The sequence below is a fragment of the Enhydra lutris genome, unplaced genomic scaffold (assembly GCF_002288905.1).
Source record: "Enhydra lutris kenyoni isolate GAN:26980312 unplaced genomic scaffold, ASM228890v2 scaffoldscaffold7, whole genome shotgun sequence".
Taxonomy (NCBI): domain Eukaryota; kingdom Metazoa; phylum Chordata; class Mammalia; order Carnivora; family Mustelidae; genus Enhydra; species Enhydra lutris.
Genome location: NW_019154091.1, coordinates 34,697,499 through 34,716,708, shown reverse-complemented (window position 1 = coordinate 34,716,708; position 19,210 = coordinate 34,697,499). Strand labels below are relative to the sequence as shown.

General features: G+C 34.2%; 1 protein-coding gene across 1 annotated transcript; it reads left to right on the top strand.

The window, feature by feature from the left end:
* Window positions 1–566: 566 nt before the first annotated feature.
* LOC111142011 (inner nuclear membrane protein Man1-like) lies at window positions 567–14,483 on the top strand. The gene is made up of 10 exons (XM_022494933.1): window positions 567–587; window positions 1,440–1,519; window positions 1,602–1,747; window positions 2,689–2,790; window positions 2,899–3,001; window positions 3,671–3,849; window positions 9,803–9,884; window positions 11,775–11,880; window positions 11,994–12,072; window positions 12,299–14,483. The coding sequence occupies exons 1-10, from the start codon at window positions 567–569 to the stop codon at window positions 12,460–12,462; spliced, it is 1,062 nt and encodes a 353-aa protein (XP_022350641.1). The 3' UTR covers window positions 12,463–14,483.
* The last annotated feature ends 4,727 nt before the right edge of the window (window positions 14,484–19,210 follow it).

Here is a 19,210-nt window from a genome sequence, read left to right as displayed (position 1 = left end):
TAACCAGCCATAAACTAGAAACACAGTTTCCTGGAAAAAAGGTTGTTCGATGTTTATTGACATTGACACAGTACTTCATTTTGTGATAGAAACAAGTGGAATAAACAGCATATATAAAATGGGATACCACTTTTATTTTTAGTATTTTTGATTAAAAAATACATCATCTACCTATGTATAGTAGTTCTTAAACTTTATGGTTTCAAGACCCTTTAGCAGTCCTGAGGACTGTGAATGGCCTTTGTTTGTGGGAGATAGATAGATAAATTTAGATATATATTTACCTTACTAGAAATTTAATCAAATTTTAAATTTACTTATTTGTTTAAAGTAAGAATAATGAACTTATTACATGTTAACATAAACAATGTATTTTGTGAAAAATAACTTTTTCAAAATAAAAACCTTTAGTGAGAAATGGCATTGTTTCGCATTTGTGCATATCTTTTTTAATCTTTAATATGTAGGTTAATAAAAAACAACTGGATTTTCATATCTACTTCTGTATCCAATCTGTTGTGATGTTTTGGTTGAAGTACGTCAAGAAAATCTAGCCTTATACAGATATGTCGTCAAAACAGGATAAAGTATTTTAATAATCTTCAGATAATTGTAGGTATTCTTCGTCGATACTGTACCAGAACTCTGAGAGGTAGTTTCTTCAAGATTGGTTGCAGTGTACAATTTGAAACCATATCAGTGATTTGTGTACATTCTGTCGCTAAAGTCCTTTGTTTTACATGTAGAATAGGTCTTTTACCTATGCAAGATTTTATAACTCATGCATGTTCATTTGGAAAATACTGGCTTGCTATTTATGTAGATCTTCCCAATGTTGACACATTTCAAGATTGATGTCTTTAATTCTTTAATATCACACCTGTCTCATTGCAAAGGTTTTCAAGTATTGTGAAGTTGTCAAGTAATAGTAATGGATGCAACTTTTTCCAAATTTTACTTTTCACTTGAAAGCTTGAATGTTATGATTGGTAACAAAGTCAGCTGTTTTTCTTGAGGTGACATGCTTGCTTCAATTCACTTGTTGAGAAAATGTCAGTGAAACAGCCAAGTCTGAATAGTTTGCCATTTGTTCATTTAAAAATACGGTTCTATAAAAAAAAAAAAGAGAGCTAATTCACATTTATCATAGTGATGCTTGAAAGACAAGGTATATTTAAAAAAATCCTCCAAATCTGTAAAAGTAAAAGAACCAAAAAGAAAACATAACAAAGTAGTAACTGTGCTTATCTTAGAAAGATGGGGAAATTGTGACTTTTTTCTCCTTTTGTTTTTCTATAATGAATAATATGTTTTTGTTATGTAATAGTTTCAAGAGTTATATAAAGATAAAAGTATAGTATTTATGGTATAACTTACAGATAGAGTCAAATGAATGTGAATTAAGAATAGTTAGTTCTTTTCTCCATTTTTCTTATTAGGATTTAGGCCCTGAATATGAAGATATATTTAATATTTCCTTGAAGTGGATTTTAGAAAACGGAAAAGATGTTGGAATAAGGTAAAGGATTTAATTTCCACTTTGACCATTTTATAATATAAGAAGTTTGACTTTAAAGTCTCCTTAATTATTTTTTAACTAGGTGCGTTGGTTATGGCCCTGAGGAACAACTGACAAATATATCCCATGTGCAGTTTTTACAGTCCACAAGACCGCAGATGTCTTTCTGGTGTCGTTTTCGACGTGCTTTTATTACTGTCACCCACAGGTTATTGTTGTTATGCTTGGGTAAGTTGTTGGAATGAGAAAGAAGACACATGATAGTCTAGAATTTTCTTATCTGTTTTTTACCAAATACCAGGGTTAAGAATTTACTTCTGTGATAGCTGCCATTATAAATCACATCCAGAAATCTTCCCTAAGGTAGAATAATATTGAAGTTGTCTTTTTTTTTTTTTATAATGTCATTATTAATCTAAGGGCTTAGAAAACAGTAGTATAAAGGGAAATGGAATAAAACTTTGTCATATTGATGCCTTGGAAATAGAACAGGGAAATAGAAAAATTAAGCTTATTGTTTTAATAATAAAATATAAATTAAGTTCATTAAAATTATTTTAATTTAAAAAATACCACTTACCTGCATTAAAATTTTCATTTGGATACCTGGATTTTATGTGACTTGACTATAGGAATTTAGGAGATAATCATTTTTTTTTTCTTTGTTCCAGTCCTTTAAAAATAATTTTCCTAAAGTGTAGTATGTTTACAGTCTTAGGAAACTTACTTTTCGTATGGTTTAATGTGGCAAAGCAAAATGTTTGTGAAACATAGTTATATTGTTTTTAAAAAAATAATAGAATTTAAATGTTCAGTTGTCAACATCATGAAATGGTTTTTCTAGAGTGATTAAGTGAAACTCTGGAAAATGTTTAATACTAAATATTTAATACTAAATTTAAAATACTTAATGTTTAATACTAAAGCCATTAAATACTAAATGTAGTTGTGATTATGTAGGTAATTCAACCCACTGTTTTGAAGTCTTATTCCATTATCCCTTATGGCAGTTAAAATAATCACTGTGCAAACTGTCATAAGTTCTCCTTTTTTGCTTTGTTTTGTTCATATCAGATTTAACAAGTATAATGATAACTTTAGATTGCAATGAATAATACTGAATGTCACTGAACACAATTTTTAAAACACAAAATATATAAATATTGCAGGTGTGGTGATGGTTTGTGTCGTTCTGCGTTATATGAAATACCGCTGGACAAAAGAAGAAGAGGAAACAAGGCAGATGTATGATATGGTGGTGAAGATTATAGGTATAAGTATTTGTAAAAATCCAAACCATTTCTTGAATAGTAGTTATGTGATAAATTACAGTATGATGTCCAGTGATTGATTCATTTGTAAATGTGTTATATTTTTAGATGTCTTACGAAGTCATAATGAAGCTTGCCAGGAAAATAAAGACTTACAACCTTACATGCCTATTCCACATGTACAAGATTCCTTAATACAACCTCATGACAAGTATGTTCAGAGTATCGTGAGTTGAAGTAGATCAGAATTTGGCATCTTCTGAAGTTATAAAGATTATATTGAGAGTTGTGGCCCTTCTCAAGTAGACCTGTTTTATTGTACAGGCTTTACTTTTTGTACTTTAAACTCTCCTTTCTTTCTAAATTCCCTTCTGTTCTCCTCCTGATTTTGAGTGGCATAATAAACAACTGGATTCCTAAATCATGATCACTTTTATACATTTTTTATTCTTACCAATGTTCACCTTATTTCCTTTAATTTCATCTTAATAAAGAAACAGAGACAGACAATAGCCAGTGATGTTTTACAAATAATGCCTTAAATATTTTGTTGTTAATGAAGCTTTTTAATTAAAAGGACTAAATAATAACTTCTTGAAAATGAAAGATGATTCCATATCCTCCCACAGCATTCTTCACCCTAGCAACACCCCAGAATCAGTGGTGAAGTTTGTGGGGGAAGATTACTGATGCTTGTGCCCCACCTCTAGAGAATGAAATCTGAAGTGAGGTTTAGGCATCTAAATCTTCTTTGAAAAAAACCTCATAGGCAGTGACAAGGAGAACCAGAATTAATAATAGCCATTGCCTTCACTTACTAATACTTGAAAAAGATGACAAGCCAAGATGATAGCAAATTTGTCATTTTGTCACATGCTAGGAAAAAAATGAAGAAAGTCTGGGATAGAGCTGTTGACTTCCTTGCTGCTAATGAGTCTAGAGTTCGCACAGAGACACGAAGAATAGGTGGTACGGATTTTCTAGTTTGGCGGTGGATCCAGCCTTCTGCCTCCTGTGACAAAATATTAGTAATACCTTCTAAAGTATGGCAAGGTCAAGGTATGTATTTTTAAACAATAACAACAAAAATAAACATGGTGTTTTTCTAATTTTTTTTCAACTGTGTAAGTCTTACATGTTTAATGTAAAATAGTACTGTTGAAACATATGAAGACAAAGCTCCCTTTGCAGTTCCATCCCATAGAAGGAATTAATGTTAGTTTCTTACATATCCTTCCACTTTTCTCCAGGCAAATATGGACATAATGGTTTGTCTTTACCATAACAGAACACTATATACACATTACTTTTTTTTCCTTTTTCACTTAAAGCAACTTAGTATTGTAGATCTAGCAGCATTCTTTCCCCCTAATTTTTATGCAGATAAGACATAATTTATGTTTTACATATATATGAAACATATAAAAGTGGAACATAACTTTTTAACTGCTCTTTTTTCCAATTTTTGCTTGCCTGCCTCTTTTTCATTAAGACCAACCACTTGCGTATTCCTTGTTCCAAGTAGCTTAAGTGGCTGTCTGTCCATATTTTTCTCAGTGCTTGGATGGTTGCAAAAACAGGTATATGTAAGTATATAGGAGGGCTTGGTGATTGGTTGCTTTAGGTTCCCAAACCTCTACTAGTAGTAACTGTTACCTCACTTGAATCTCTTGGATGGTTAGTTGCAAAATTAAATCTTGCAGTTAGTTTAATGTGCATTTCAGAACTAGTAGTCGGTTGAGTTTCTTTAAATCTTGTTGGATAAAAGTATATTTCTCAATGTTTGCTAAGCACAGTATTTATGAGAAAATTAAGAAAATTGTTTTGAAATTGCGAAAAAATAAAATCCACTCCCTTTCTTCTCTGATTTTTACTTTCAAAGAGCTTGAATAATAATAGTCTTCAGTAATCATGGCATAAAAATGATGCTTTAATGATGCCAAGGGTGACACTAAACATTAAACTTCTTGTTTTAAAACGGAGTCTGCAGAAGGGTCCTTTGAAGCGAAAAAAGAATGCAAAGCCAATGAGATCTGATTACCTTAGTTGCCTGATTGAAATGTTCTGTATTCTCAGCTTAATTTCTTCATATAGCTAGCAGTTAGTGCTCATATATGCCTGTGAAGTTCTAGAAAAGGTCATTATTTTGTTCATATACATTTTTTTTTAATCATTGTAGTTGTCTTATTTTTAAAATGTGAGGTTTTCAAGATGAATCTAAAGACAACTTCTTGACCTAGGTAATCCAAGTTGTTCTTATAAATTAGTAGGGGGGATCGCTTCTCGGCCTTTTGGCTAAGTAAGATCAAGTGTAAATTAGTAGGGGGGATGACAGACTCTTAAGTGTGTGAAATTGGATGTTCTGTATATAGAATTTAAAACCTCGGATTATTATTTTCATTTTATCATTTTCTCTAGATAGGAAAAGACTGTAAGTATGATATAAGACAATTTTAGGTCAGTTATAATAGTTGTAAAACTCAACATAAATTGATAGCTCTGAAATGTCCTGCTACTTTGTTTCATCAAAGTTCCAGTATAGTAAATGTTTACAAACTATATGCCAAGTACTGAGCTATCTTAATTTGAATACTTCTAAATGTACAATGTGAAGAATTTTAAAATCAATCTCCCTTTTCTTGACAGTCTTTGATTTTAAAAATGTTGCAGTGAATTAGTTACTGAATCTAGAAGGGAATTGAGGGTAAAAGAAGATGCCTGTTTTTAGTAAATTGAAAAAAAATATACTGGCTGAGATTATGTTATCCTGAAAACCGAAAATCCTGAGGTAGATAGAACCTAGTAGCCATTTGCTTGAAGTATACCAATTCAAGTTTTTGGAGCGTTAGAATGGTAAAAGTCTGTAGACTTCTAGCAAAAGGGATTTGAGTTCTCCTAAGAATTTGTTCATAAAAGAATTTGTTACAGGAACTGAATAAAGAGAAGTTGGTGGAATTTTTCTTGATGATAATTATCTAAATTGCCTCATTAAGAACATATAGCTCTAATCTATTACTTACATTTTATGCCATTAAATGTATAGTCTACCTAAATATAATTAATTGACTTTGCTTATAAAAAATATTAATACATAAATTAGTTTTTCTTTCGTTTAAATGTATCTGGACACAAATGTTGTGCTGAAAATAGGACTATAGGGGGGGGGTTGGGGCAGTTGTTTATGTAAAAAGATAGTTTAACTTATTAAGAGGCTTAATGTTTATCCTCTTATAAATAGTGCTTTAATTAAAAGATACATGGCTGGAGGATTGGTAATTATAGTAGTCTTTTGTATTCACTCCCACTACAAGCTGTTGTCATTTAATAGTATTTTTTCCAAATAATTGTTAAATAACCTTAGTGAATTTTAAGTTCATTTTCTAAAGGGTAGTTAAGTATAAATTGCATTCTTGCATAGCTTTAGTATCTCTAATGGCATTTTAAAGCACCAGTTAAAAATCAAACCATACCTGCTGGGGAGAATTATTTGTTTCTGACACAGGTAGTCTTCAGAATAAACAGCATTCATTTGAAGGATCTAAACATACTTCTTGAGGTATTTGAAATCACTGTCTCTTTGCTTGTACCAGGAGGTGATTGCAGTTTGGTTGGGGAGACAAAGTATATATCCTAAAAATCGGTTTGATCTTCACAACTACGTTGTGATTAGAATTGGCCAGGAATAACTTCTCCTAGGTCCTTGGGTCTAGGCTAGGATAACATGGTATTAGTGCTTCCATTTTCTCTGGTTCATTCCCTGCTGGCCCAGGCCAATATTGGAATTTTAAGGAACTCAGATTGCCTGCAACTAAAAGGTTATCCAAAAACACGAGCTGTACACTGCCAGGGACGTCTGGGTGATACTAGAGGTTCACAGACTTCTTTTTTTTATTATTAAAAATTTTTTTAAAGATTTTATTTATTTATTTGACAGAGACAGAGATCACAAGTACACAGAGTCTAGGCAGGTGAGAGAGAGAGAGGGGGAAGCAGGCTCCCTGCTGAGCAGAGAGCCTGATATGGGGCTCCATCCCAGCACCCTGAGATTATGACCTGATCTGAAGGCAGAGGCTTTAACCCACTGAGCCACCCAGGCACCCCCCCATAAGGTTCACAGACTTCTTGATGTAGGGTTTGGCAAAGATTTTTCATGTCTAGTGGCCATTGCCCCACCCCATATCAGGCACTGTTAGGACACTCACATCCCAGACATTTTTTAAGATACTTCTGAAATCTTTAATTGATACATTCAAGTCTTTTTCTTTTCTTCCTCTTTCAAGTCTTTATTTAAATTCCAGTTAGTTAACATACGGTATAATACTACTTTTAGGTGTAGTAGTGATTCATCACTTACATACAATACCTGGTGCTCATCACAAGCGCCCACCTTAATCCCTGTCACCTGTTTAATCCATTAGTACACTCTGAGCCATTAACTCATCTTTCAAACTTTCCTGCTTTATATATATATATATATATATATTTTATTAGGAATTCCCAGACTCTCCAGTTCTTCGATGTACCTACTTTTTCCAGTTTTTCAGTCTTCCTCCTATCTTTATTTCTTTTCCTGTCCATCTTCGTTTCCATGACCCCATGCCTCTCTCCAGTCCTTTTCTTGCTGCTACCCTTAAGTCATTACCTGTCCTTCATCTTAGCCTGGCAAATTCTAACCAAGGACGAAAGGATTTTGTCTGTGTGCAAGGAGCTGAGCATAGCAGTAGAAAATCATACAGATCTGCAGACTGGTACGTCATAAGTAATCAACCTCAGTTAGGCCCTCAGTACTACCTGACTTTCATGTTCTTATCATATTTTACCAGTCACTTCACTTTCTTACTCAGTAATAATTTTAGATTTCTTTCCATCCTTTCAGACCTTTACCCTTCTGTCTCCTAATTCTCAGTTGATGACCTGAATAGAAGCAATCAGATTTACCTGCCTCAGATTTCCATCACCAAGTAAATCCACGGCCAGAATCCACACTCACCCTCACCTCCTGTTGCATTTGAGGGGTGTTCTCACTTAACAAAGACCTGAGCCCTATCCTCCATAGGGAATGGTATTGAAGTCTTCTGGATCCCATCGGCTCTTCTTCTCAAGTCTCTTCTCTTACTGTGTACTAAATCCCTGCCTCTGTTGGATCTTTTCATTAGCACTTAAACATGCCGTATAGTCTTTCTCATCTTTAAGAACACACATTGTTAGAGGGGCACCTGGGTGGCTCAGTCAGTTAAGTGTCTGCCTTCGGCTCAGGTCATGGTCCCAGGGTCCTGGGATGGAGCCACGCATTGGGCTCCTTGCTCAATGGGGAGTCTGCTTCTCGCTCTCCCGCTACCCCTGCTTGTGCTCTCTCTCAAATAAATAAAACATTAAAAAAAAAAAAAAGACACACTGTTGGAGTATACATTGTTCTTTAGCTATCACTCTGTCTCTCTCTACCTATTTATAGCCAAATAGCATTAAACAGTTTACTCATTGTTTTTACTTTTACCTCCCATTTTATTCTTCAGCTGACTCCAATCTATTTTGCACCCCTCTCATTCCAAGGAAATAGTTCTCAGACAACCATATTGCTAAGCCAAGTGGACATGTTCCCTTTCTGTCCTCATTTTACGTAGCAGTGTTAACAGTTGCTTTAAAACTTGCTTTAAAACTTTAAAAAAGTTTAAAACTTTAAAACTTGCTTCTTGTGGCTTTGGGGATGCCACTTTCTTCTTGTTTTCCTGCTACCTTGACCATTTCTCCAGTCTTCTTTTCTGGACTGTCTTCTTTTCCTGGACCTCTAAGTGTTGGAAGTTTCTCAAGGCCACCCTCTTTTCTCATTCTGTCTTCTTTCTACTTATAGATGATCTCATGCTGTGACTTCATTTACCAGAGATATGTTGATAACTCCCAAAGTGCTATCTTGAATTAAGTCTTCTGGTTTTCAGATTTTTATACCCACCTGTACAGTTGTCTGCTGAGATATGGGCACCACAAATTCAGCATGTGCATGAATTTAGTATCCTCTCTCACCAAACGGACCTCCCCCGCCATTCCTGTCTAATTAATGATACCCTTTCTCAGTTAGTTCCACTATAAACCTGGGAGTTATCCTTAATTTTTTCCTTACCTCCCATGTATACTCTTTAAACAAGCCATAACAGATCTACTCCATATGTCCTCAATTGTATCCACTTCCCTCCATCAGCATTTCTGGCCCATGTTATCCACATTAGTATCATCTCTCTCTTAGACAACTATAATAACCTTCTAGGTCTCCTTGCATTCACTTTTTTCTCTGTTTAATCAGTTCTTTATTTAACAGTCTTTTTTAAAAAAATTATAATTTTAAAAGACAGATCTCATCAAATTATTACTCTCCTTAAGAAAGCTTGGAGTGACTTTCTGTTGCTCTCAGGGTAATGTCTAAACACTTTAATGTAATCTGCATGGTCCTCAGTAATCTGACTTCTCTCTCTTAAGGTTTATCTTTATGTTCTCACTTTAGCCACAGTGGCTATCTTAGTTGACTTTAGTTGACCACACTTTAGTTTACTTGATTACATTGAGCTCCTTCTTGTCTCAGGGGCTGTATGTAAGCTAATATATTTGCTTGAAACGTCCTTTATAGATCTTTTTACTCTGCCTATTTTTATTTATTCTTTATTCTTTAGGTCCCAGCATAAATTTCGCTTCCTCATCTGATATTTCCAGACTACCTTAAGTTACTTTCACAGCTTCCTGTATTATTCTTTCTTAAGATTTACCATAATTATAGGGTTGGTTTTTTTGTTTTTGTTTTTTTTTTTTGTTTTGTTTTGTTTCTGACACGGTTTCTCAACTCTCTCACCCACTAAACTGCAGCCTCTGTGAGAGCAATGATTGTATCTCTGATGTACCTTAACTTCCAGGGGTCTGGCTCCCAGTAAAAGCATGCAATGAATATTTTTTGAAAAGAGTAAATGACTGAATACCTTTCAACAAAATGGAACAGTGACAAATAGTAAAACTAATTTGTCTTTTGTAGCATTTCATTTAGATAGAAGAAATTCACCGCCAAATAGCTTGACACCATGTCTAAAGATTCGAAATATGTTTGACCCAGTTATGTAAGTATTATGATCAGAGGTATATGTAATTTTTATCTGGAATATTTGGAATATTCTTATAATGCTATGTCTGTAATTGAACAGTCTCTTTTACTTTTGAATCTCTACAGAAATGTTGTGTTTTCCTTTTCTTCGTCTTTGTTAAATTTCAGGCAAAGATTTGGCCAAAAGACCCAGATGTAGAATAATTTGTTAAACTTATACAAATCTTTGTAGGTACTATGAATCCCCACAGCAGATAAATGCTGGAGTCAAATTAATGATACACGTGGTGATAAACAATACCCTTTATTAAGTGTTTAAGTCTCTTCTGCCAACATTCTTTGCCTCAGACAATATACATAAAAATACCTGCTATCTTTAAACTTCCAATCTCTAATTGTAAAAAATTCTCTGCAAAGATGTACATACACACTTTCCTTCTCTAAGTCCTATTTGTCCATGCAGTATTTGAGAGACTTTTCTGTTCATTCAATATCTGAGAAACTTTTCTTTCTATATAATTACAGCAGCACATGCACCCAGAGATTAGCACTGGCAAAAGTTATTGCCTTAGAATCTCTAATATTTCATATATAAGCTGTAATAATTTTTAGAATTTGCTTCCTAGAGATGAGTGCTTATTTGTCCAATGATATGACAGGTCAGATTCTGTTTTGTAAAAAAAAAAAAAAAAAAAACAAAAACTGATTTATATGTATTACATATGAAATACCCATAAGTCTCATCTGATAACTCATTTATTTCAAGAAATAATTGATATGAAATTCCAAATAAGTGACAACAAAATTGGAAATGTGAGGAAGCACTGTAGTAACAGCCCTCTCATACTTCGGGGATTAGGAAATTAGTGCTGGGTTAGTATTTTGTTACCTGAGATGAAGATTTATGATTTCAAGTGTAGCCGCTTTTCCTTCATCCCACCGTCTGTATCTCATGAGTAAGACAAATATGTACCATTGTAGTAGGAAATCTTAAGGCACTCATAATAGTAAGTGACTCTTGGTGCAGAATGTTTGTCCTGTATTATTCTTCCATTATTTTGAAGAAGAGAAGCTCAGAATACATCATTTACTAGGAATTTTCCTAAAGTTTAGGAATTTGAAAATATTAACAAAAAGAGGTAATATGTGGGGCAGCTGGATGGCTCAGTCAGTTAAGTGTCTGTTTTGGGCTCAGCTCATGATCCCAGAGTCCTAGGATCGAGCCCTGAATCGGGCTCCCGGTTCAGTGGGGAGTCTCCTTCTCCCTCTCCTTCTGCTCATGCGTGCTCTCATTCTTTTTCTCAAATAAAAGAAAAAATACTCAGTTAAAAAAAAAAGACTTTATTTGGGAGAAAGAGTAGGGGAGGGGCCCATGCGCACAATGCAGGGGGTGAGGGAGAGGGAGAAGCAGGCTCCCCTCTGAGCAAGGATTCTGATGTGGGGGCTGGATCCCAGGACCCTGAAATCATGACCTGAGCTGAAGGCAGATGCTTAACTGACTGAGCCACCCAGGTGCCCCAACAATACTCAATTTTTATGAGTTCACTACAACTCATTAAAGTATTAACACTTGCTAGGAAGAAAAGAAATGACAATAGGTACATAAGATTTCAGATATAAAAATGACCGCACAGTTATTCTGCTGTGATGGGCCAATCCTTCACTGCCTCAGTTCTGTGCTTTCTTACATTGGAAAGTGAGAGAAAGTCTGGGACTGTGAATAACTAATTTTTTTTTTTTAAATCTATCTACTGTTAATAACAAGCATTTACTTAACTACTTACTAGTTTTAACAATATGCGATTTTGAAACTATTCCCATTCTGGTAGGATATATATGTTATAAGAGACAAGACTTTATTGAGTTAGGAGTATGGTTGTTGATTTTTGTTTTCATTAATTTTTAGGGAAATAGGGGATCAGTGGCATTTGGCAATTCAAGAAGCAATTTTAGAAAAATGCAGTGATAATGATGGCATTGTTCATATTGCAGTAGACAAAAATTCACGTGAGGTAAAGTAACTTTTACTGTTGAATTCTACATTTTGGATTTGTTGCTATTAAACTAAAACTTTCTCTTTTTTTCTTTCTTTCTTTCCTTTTTTTTTTTTTTTTAAATATCACAGGGTTGTGTATATGTTAAATGTCTGTCTCCAGAATATGCTGGAAAAGCTTTTAAGGCATTGCATGGCTCTTGGTTTGATGGTAAGAAGTTTGAGTATTACGAACATTTTGAAAAGATAAATTATGGCTTACTGTTAAACTATACCAGATTTTAAATTAAAAGAAAATTAGGTCAGCATTTTTAGAGTAATTATTTAAGATTACTTTATTTGCATATTGTGTTCATACGTCTTTTACCACAGTTTGTTTTCTATAAATATTAAGCACATTTTTACAGATCTAAAATATTATTTTTATCTTACAACAGGGAAATTGGTTACAGTAAAATATTTACGACTAGATAGATATCACCATCGCTTTCCCCAAGCTCTTACTTGCAATACTCCCTTGAAGCCATCAAATAAACATATGAACTCTATGTCTCATCTTCGTCTTCGGACTGGCCTAGCCAATTCTCAAGGAGGTTCCTGAAAAGACTTTCTTCCACTCCTAGGACTGGTATTTACAATAGGAAAATTCCTGTTTGGCTTCCTGTCTTCCTTTTAAATGCTTTTTGTATGTAATATTTTTATTGAATACAGCTCTGTTTGAATGTTCCAGAAATCTTAAGGTTCCAAAGGGACTTAGCAGTGAGGCAGCAGTGCTGAGTGGTCAGAACAATTGTTTCATTCAGTTTTTGGAGCTCAGTTAAGCCGATGCATTTAAGTTTTGCATGAGGAACATTGACTTTATTAAGCATTTTCAGATGTGGTGATTGTGTTTTTGCACCACAGAGTGTTTGGATAACCACACAAAAGCATGGTGAAGAGGCTTCTTGTATTTCCATAATCTCCTGTGAACTAATGTTGTGAATTTTTGTATACAGTCACCTGCATAGTTCCTTACCAGGCTAATGTGGTAAAACTGTTAATTTCCCAGTTTAACCTTAGGTTTCTATTGCTTGTAAGAGATTCATTTGTTACAGCTGGAATACAGGAAAACTAATTTGGGTTTAGCGGTTATATATAAGCATAGGTGGGTGTACATGTACTTAACCTGGCTTTTGTATATATGTATAAATGCTGATGGTGGCGAAAGTAGTCTTGTTTTGTGAGGATGTCTGCATTAAAGCAGTAAAATAAGCTTCCTATTTTATTCATAATCTAATGTGTATATATGTATATGTATATATGTGTGTATGTGTATATATATGTATGTGTATATGTGTATATATACACACACATATATACCTATGGCTGTACTATCACATAGATCAAACAGCCAAACACCTGGAAGTATTAGATACAAGTTTAAAGTATCTTTTATAAGTTTTATATAAAAATGTCTGAGTATGATTTTGTGTGAAAGTTCCGATCTCAGTTGTAATGGATTCAAATTTATGTGAGCAATAAAGATGCAATTGGCAGATATTGGAAAAGTATTTTGTGAAAAGCTGTATTTATTATAAATACTAGGACTATGACATAGTACTATTGGGATTAAGTCACTTTCCCAATCTATTTATAATTTAATGAAATGTCAGCTCCCCTGTTGTATGTCAAGCTTAAAGCAGGGCATATTGCTGCAGCAAAATGTGTATTTGAAAAATTATATTTGAAATTTTGGGTCATGACAGCTTGCAATATAGTAAATGCACGAGTGACCGTCGCTTTGTGCCTCGGTATTTACCTTGTTTCAGTAAAGTTGCTTTATTACTGTTTATGATTTCAGATTAAAATAGATGCTGAGCAGAGTTTACTTGTAATGTAACAATTGGCTTTTTTTTTTTTTTTAAGTAACCTGTTGATATATCCTTGTCAGTCCAAATGAATATGTGAAACAGCTGGAATTGTACCAATTTTGATTTTGTTTAAAGCTCAGTTTCCTTTTTGTTTAATTGTATATGTGTTGGGTTTGCAGCATGAACTTGCACAGATAATGCACGTTTTCTGGTTAAGTAAACATGATGCACACTGTTCTGTAACAGAAAACCCTATTGTGCCTTACCTGTGTGCTTTTGTGGGCACCATGTTTATGAAGAATAAAAAATGATTTGTTATCTGAAGAGAATAAATTTTAAATTCTCAGTTTATGTTTCAGATGCTAAAGTGTGAAAATATAAATATATATATAATATATAATATAACCAATCTATCTGTATTTTATGTGCATCATAGTGATTTATCTGAGCTTAGTGACCCCCATCTTGTGACCTGTTGCAAGAGTGAATGTAAAAAATAGTTGTGGCATTTTAAAAGGTCGCCTTTTGATGCAGATGCATCTTTTTTTTTCTTTGCTTCTAAAACATATTTTATGTAAACATTGTACATTTATTATTGTAATATATACTATTATGCAGCTTATTTTACCTGAAACTGTTAAGCCGACCAAGATCCCTCCCTGCAAGACAGATGGGAATGTGTATAATAACTAGATATTTGAGAAGTTCTGAAGTTTGATGTAATCTGTTACTTGTCCTGTTAAAAAAAAAGGAAAAATTCTAATTAAAAATTTATTAGGTTTTTTTTAAATGTGTCTTGGCTTTTAAAAAAAACTTTTTAAGTGCCCTGTGTCTTTATTTTTTTAACCAGTGAATAGATGCCTTTATTTTAAATCTTCTTGGGGATGTGTAAATATATATATGCTCATAAAGATGGATGAAGACCCTAAAGTTAATTTTAACCATCCATTCCTCCGCATCTTACTTTTTTTTATGAAAATGTCTTTTTCTAACTCTCAAGTGTTTGGATCAAAGTGAGGCAAGACTATAAATCAGCTGTTATCACTAAAGCAGCACTGTTTAGTTTAGACATTTTTTCATAGCAAGACTTTCTCAAAAAAGGGAGCCATTCTTTTATACATTCTGCTTAAAACTCCTTATCTCATTATAAACCAACAGTTTATGGGCTAGCCTCTTTGAATAGCATTGCTTTAGAATTTTTGATGGTTTAATCAAGTAAAAAGAAGACTTGATTAGTCAGTCAGTTGGTAGACTCTTATTTAAAATCGCTAATGAAGGTTAGGCACTGTTACATGTTAGATTAGAGATGCAAGGATGAAAAAGACATGGCCAAAACCCCAAGATGGTCCCAGTCTAGAGGAAGAACATAGAACAGATAAGTTAAAAGATAGTGTGGAAAATATAGTGAGAGAAAAAAGCAGAAGAAATTCTAGGAGTATGGGGAGGCACATTATACTTTTTTTTTTTTTTAAAGATTTTATTTATTTGTTAGGCAGGCAGAGGGAGGCTCCTTGCTGAGCGTAAGGAGCCTGACGTGGGACTTGAACCCAGGACCCTGGGATCATGACCTGAGCCGAAGGCAGACACTTAACAAACTGAGCCATCCAGGCCTCCCATGTTATGCATCTTAATAGAGGGAGAAGACATTAGGCATATGCGATAATAGTTGAGCCATACTTTAGTTCAGTTTCACATGTATTAAACGTGTCTTAATTAGTATAGGTATAATAGTAAGTTTCCTCTCCTTTGAGCTCTTTGGGGAGCTCATAAAAATTGATGTGTGGAACCCGAGTTTTTATAAAATCCATTTTCATATTCATTGGTCTGTTGAATCCTGAATACCTTGTGAATGCCGAAGCCTGATACTCGACTTCATTACATTTTCCTTGTACGGTATTGACTGTTTGGATGACAAGTTGTGAGCTCTGAGTGAAAAATGACTTATTGTAACATATACCCAGAAAATTTCCTTTAATAAGATTGACCTGGCAGTTCTCACTGCTCCTAGTAATATCACATTACTATAGGTCATCTACATGGCTTCTTCGCCCTTTTTTCCTAGACTTATCTCGGCAAGTCACTTCTTCCAGATGACTCAACAGAGGATGCTAAATCAAGCAGAATTTGGGCAGCTGCTCTTTTGGAAAGGATGCTGAGGAACAGGTACTTAAGAACTGAAAATAATTAGAAACCAAAAGTGTATGGTTTAAAGAAACTGAATGTCCAGGATGCTTATTCTCTTGGTCCAGTAAGCATGAGTAGCTACTGCCTCTAAGCCTCATTGGAGAAACTTTATGACCAGAAATATCTCCTGATGGTGGATTTAAACACATGAGAACCTCTGCTAGGGGCAGCAGGATAGAGTCATTTTGTTGATTCTTAGATTTTTAAAACTCATAGAACCTGTGTACTTAGATTTACTTTTTCTTCCATGGATGGACATTGGAGGCTGGCACATGCTCCTGAAATTGAAAAGAAGGTTATCTAGGCATAGAGAGCAGATAAAAAAAGATTGATGAGATACAACCTACTGCATGTACACAGTACCAGCAGTGTCTTACGGTTCAATTACTGAATATAAAAGTGGGCAGTGATCAGATGGCTTTGTAGGTCCCATTATGAAGTTTGGATGTTGGTTGTTAAAGGGAGTTCAAGTGAGGATTGGTTTTGATGAAAAATGGAGAAAGGATTTGACAAATAAGATAAAATGGGAAGGACTTAATTGGATATTGGGAGATAAGTTGATGTCCAGTTTTCTAGTGTGGGAATTCTAATTGCAACATTTAAGATGGAAAAGATAATTGAATTTTTGGACATTTTGAGGTTGGGATGCTTATGGAATATTCATGTGGATGTTCCTAGCAAATGATTGGATTTCTAATTCTGTGGAGAAAGATCTGAGCTAGATACAATTTGGGCGTTAAAACCAGGAAAGTAAATTGGATGACCCAGAAAACGAACGAGAGAATCCATACAGAGGCAGAAATATAGTTCACTACCAATTCTCCCGTACTTAACTGTATGGTTGGGGATGGCGTGAAGTATTCAGGAAAATTTGAAACAAATTAGAAGGTGGAATTTGAAAAGTTCCTTGGCATGAAGTTGAAGTGGAAGTTGTATGACTTGGGCAACTGGTTAGATGGTGGTGACGTTTCCTAAATTATGGGTTACTGGACTGGGGATGAAGAGGTCAATCGGGGTGCTAAGTAAGATTTCTCGGAATTGTAGCAGTTAATTAAAAATAATCCTCTGACTTTTCTAATGTAGAACATTTTTGGAGGAAGGGCAAGATGGAGCTGTTTAAGAATTCTCCTTTCCAAAAACCAGAACTGTTAACTTACATAATATTCTGACATTATCTATGATTCTCTGATATTGATTAGAAATTTTCCTGGTTTGTAGGGAAATGAGATGTTGAGTAGATCTACAAACCTGTGATTGTCAAAAGAAAGAACAAATACAAAAGTTGGTTTTAAACAACTGTTCATAAGTGGTTTGCCATATACCCAAGACTAGAAACTTGCTTGAAGCTATGTATTATACAGCCTTCATAAACTAGTCAGGTCTTCCAGGCCTGGAACCATTTCTTGGCGACTTCATTTCTGCTTTGATCTGATGAATTAATTTAAAATTTTAACTCCTAATGGGCAGTGTTACTTTTGTATTTCCAAAAAGTTGCAATACTTCCTTTTACCGAAAACAAAAAACCAAAAACAACCAAAAAAATCCCCCTACTGATGTGAAGATTTTAGTGGCTTTTAATTTCCTACTGAATAATAGCCAAGTTTGAGTTGGTATTCAAGGCCTGCTTTTATTTAGACCAGTGCTTGTCCAGTACAAATATAATGCCATGTGTCATTAAAATTTTATGATGGTCACATTAAAAAGTAAAAAACTGGTGAAGTTAACTTTAATACATTTTATTTAACCTTATATATTCAGGATATTATCTCAGCATGTAATTAAAAATTTTATTAATGAGTTATTTTATATGCTTTAAAATCTAAAATATATATTACACTTACAGCTTGTGTGACTTACAGTGCTAAAACTTACATGGTTGGTCACCTTATTAACAGGCCGTCTCAATTCAGATGCTACATTTTCACTGAAAATACTTGATCTATATTTCGATTTTTTAACCTCTACTATTGGAAAAATTAGATTCACATATCCAAGTTCTTCCAAACATATATAGAAGTTTTCCTATAGCTGAATCAGGTATCAATTTTTAAGTACATTAATTCACTTTAAAACTTTAATTCTTCAGTTATAGCAGCCATATTTTGAATGCTCAGAATCCAAGTGTAGCCGGTGTCAACCATGGTGACAGTGCAGGTCTAGACCAGTACCTTTCCAGCTGAATCCCACTTACTTTGCCTCTGTGTTCCAGCTGAACTGCACTGCTTGACTTTCACGGACATATCTAATTCTTGCTTGATTATGCTTTTAATGGCACTATTCATATTGTTCCTTGAAACATCTTCCATTTCCTGTTTCTGTATACCCAAGTCTTGCCCATCCTCTAAAACGTTACTCATGTGTTGCCTCCAGGAAGTGTTGTTGATTATTTCTGGCTGAAAGTAATTTCTTCCATGTGCATTTCTGAAATATTTGATTTGCACTTCTCTTACTGTTTTTCTAGTTTATGTCTTGTATTACAGTGTTTTCAGTCTGCTCTAGTTTGGTTTCTGTACTCATCATTCCTCTGAAATTGCTCCTCTGCAGCACCACAAAACTTCCTTTGGCCAAATTCAGGAGTCATTTCTATAGCTTCATCTTTCTTAAGCTCTTAGCACCCTCAGACGTTGCTGATTATTGCGTCTTTTTTTACTTAGTTTTTTTTGTTGTCATGAAATAACTCACACATATAAGAATATGTTGAAATATCTTACTTACATTTTAAAGTGTACCATCATCTTAAGGTACAGAATATTGACTTTGGAGCACTTCTCTGCCTTTACCTGATGGTTTCTCTCTCATTCCCTACTCCCAGATAACCATTATTCTGAATTGTGTGTTAATAGTTCTTTATTTTGCATTACAATTTTACCACATGTGTATGTGTCTCTAAATATTGTATTGTTTGTTACTGCCTTTGACCTCTGAGTAGAATCAAATGTATACTTCAGTGACCTTTTTTGTTCAGCATTGTTATTGAGATTCATCTGTAGAGATGCAGGTCGCTTCCATTCATTGTCATGGCTGTATAGTATTCTTCATAAAATATACCACAATTTATCTATTCAAGTATCTATGAACATTGAGACCGTTCTTAGTTTTTTACTGTTATAAATAAGGTAGCTATGAATATTCATTCATTCTTGAACATGTTTCCGGCTGTACACATTCAAGTTTCTCTAGGTCAGTGATACTTAAAACATGTGGTTCTCTAGTCAGCAGCATCAGTATCAAATGGTAACTTGTTACTCCAAACAAATTATTGGACCCCACCTAGACTTACTGTATCAGGGACTTTGGAGTTGGGGGCCTACTAAT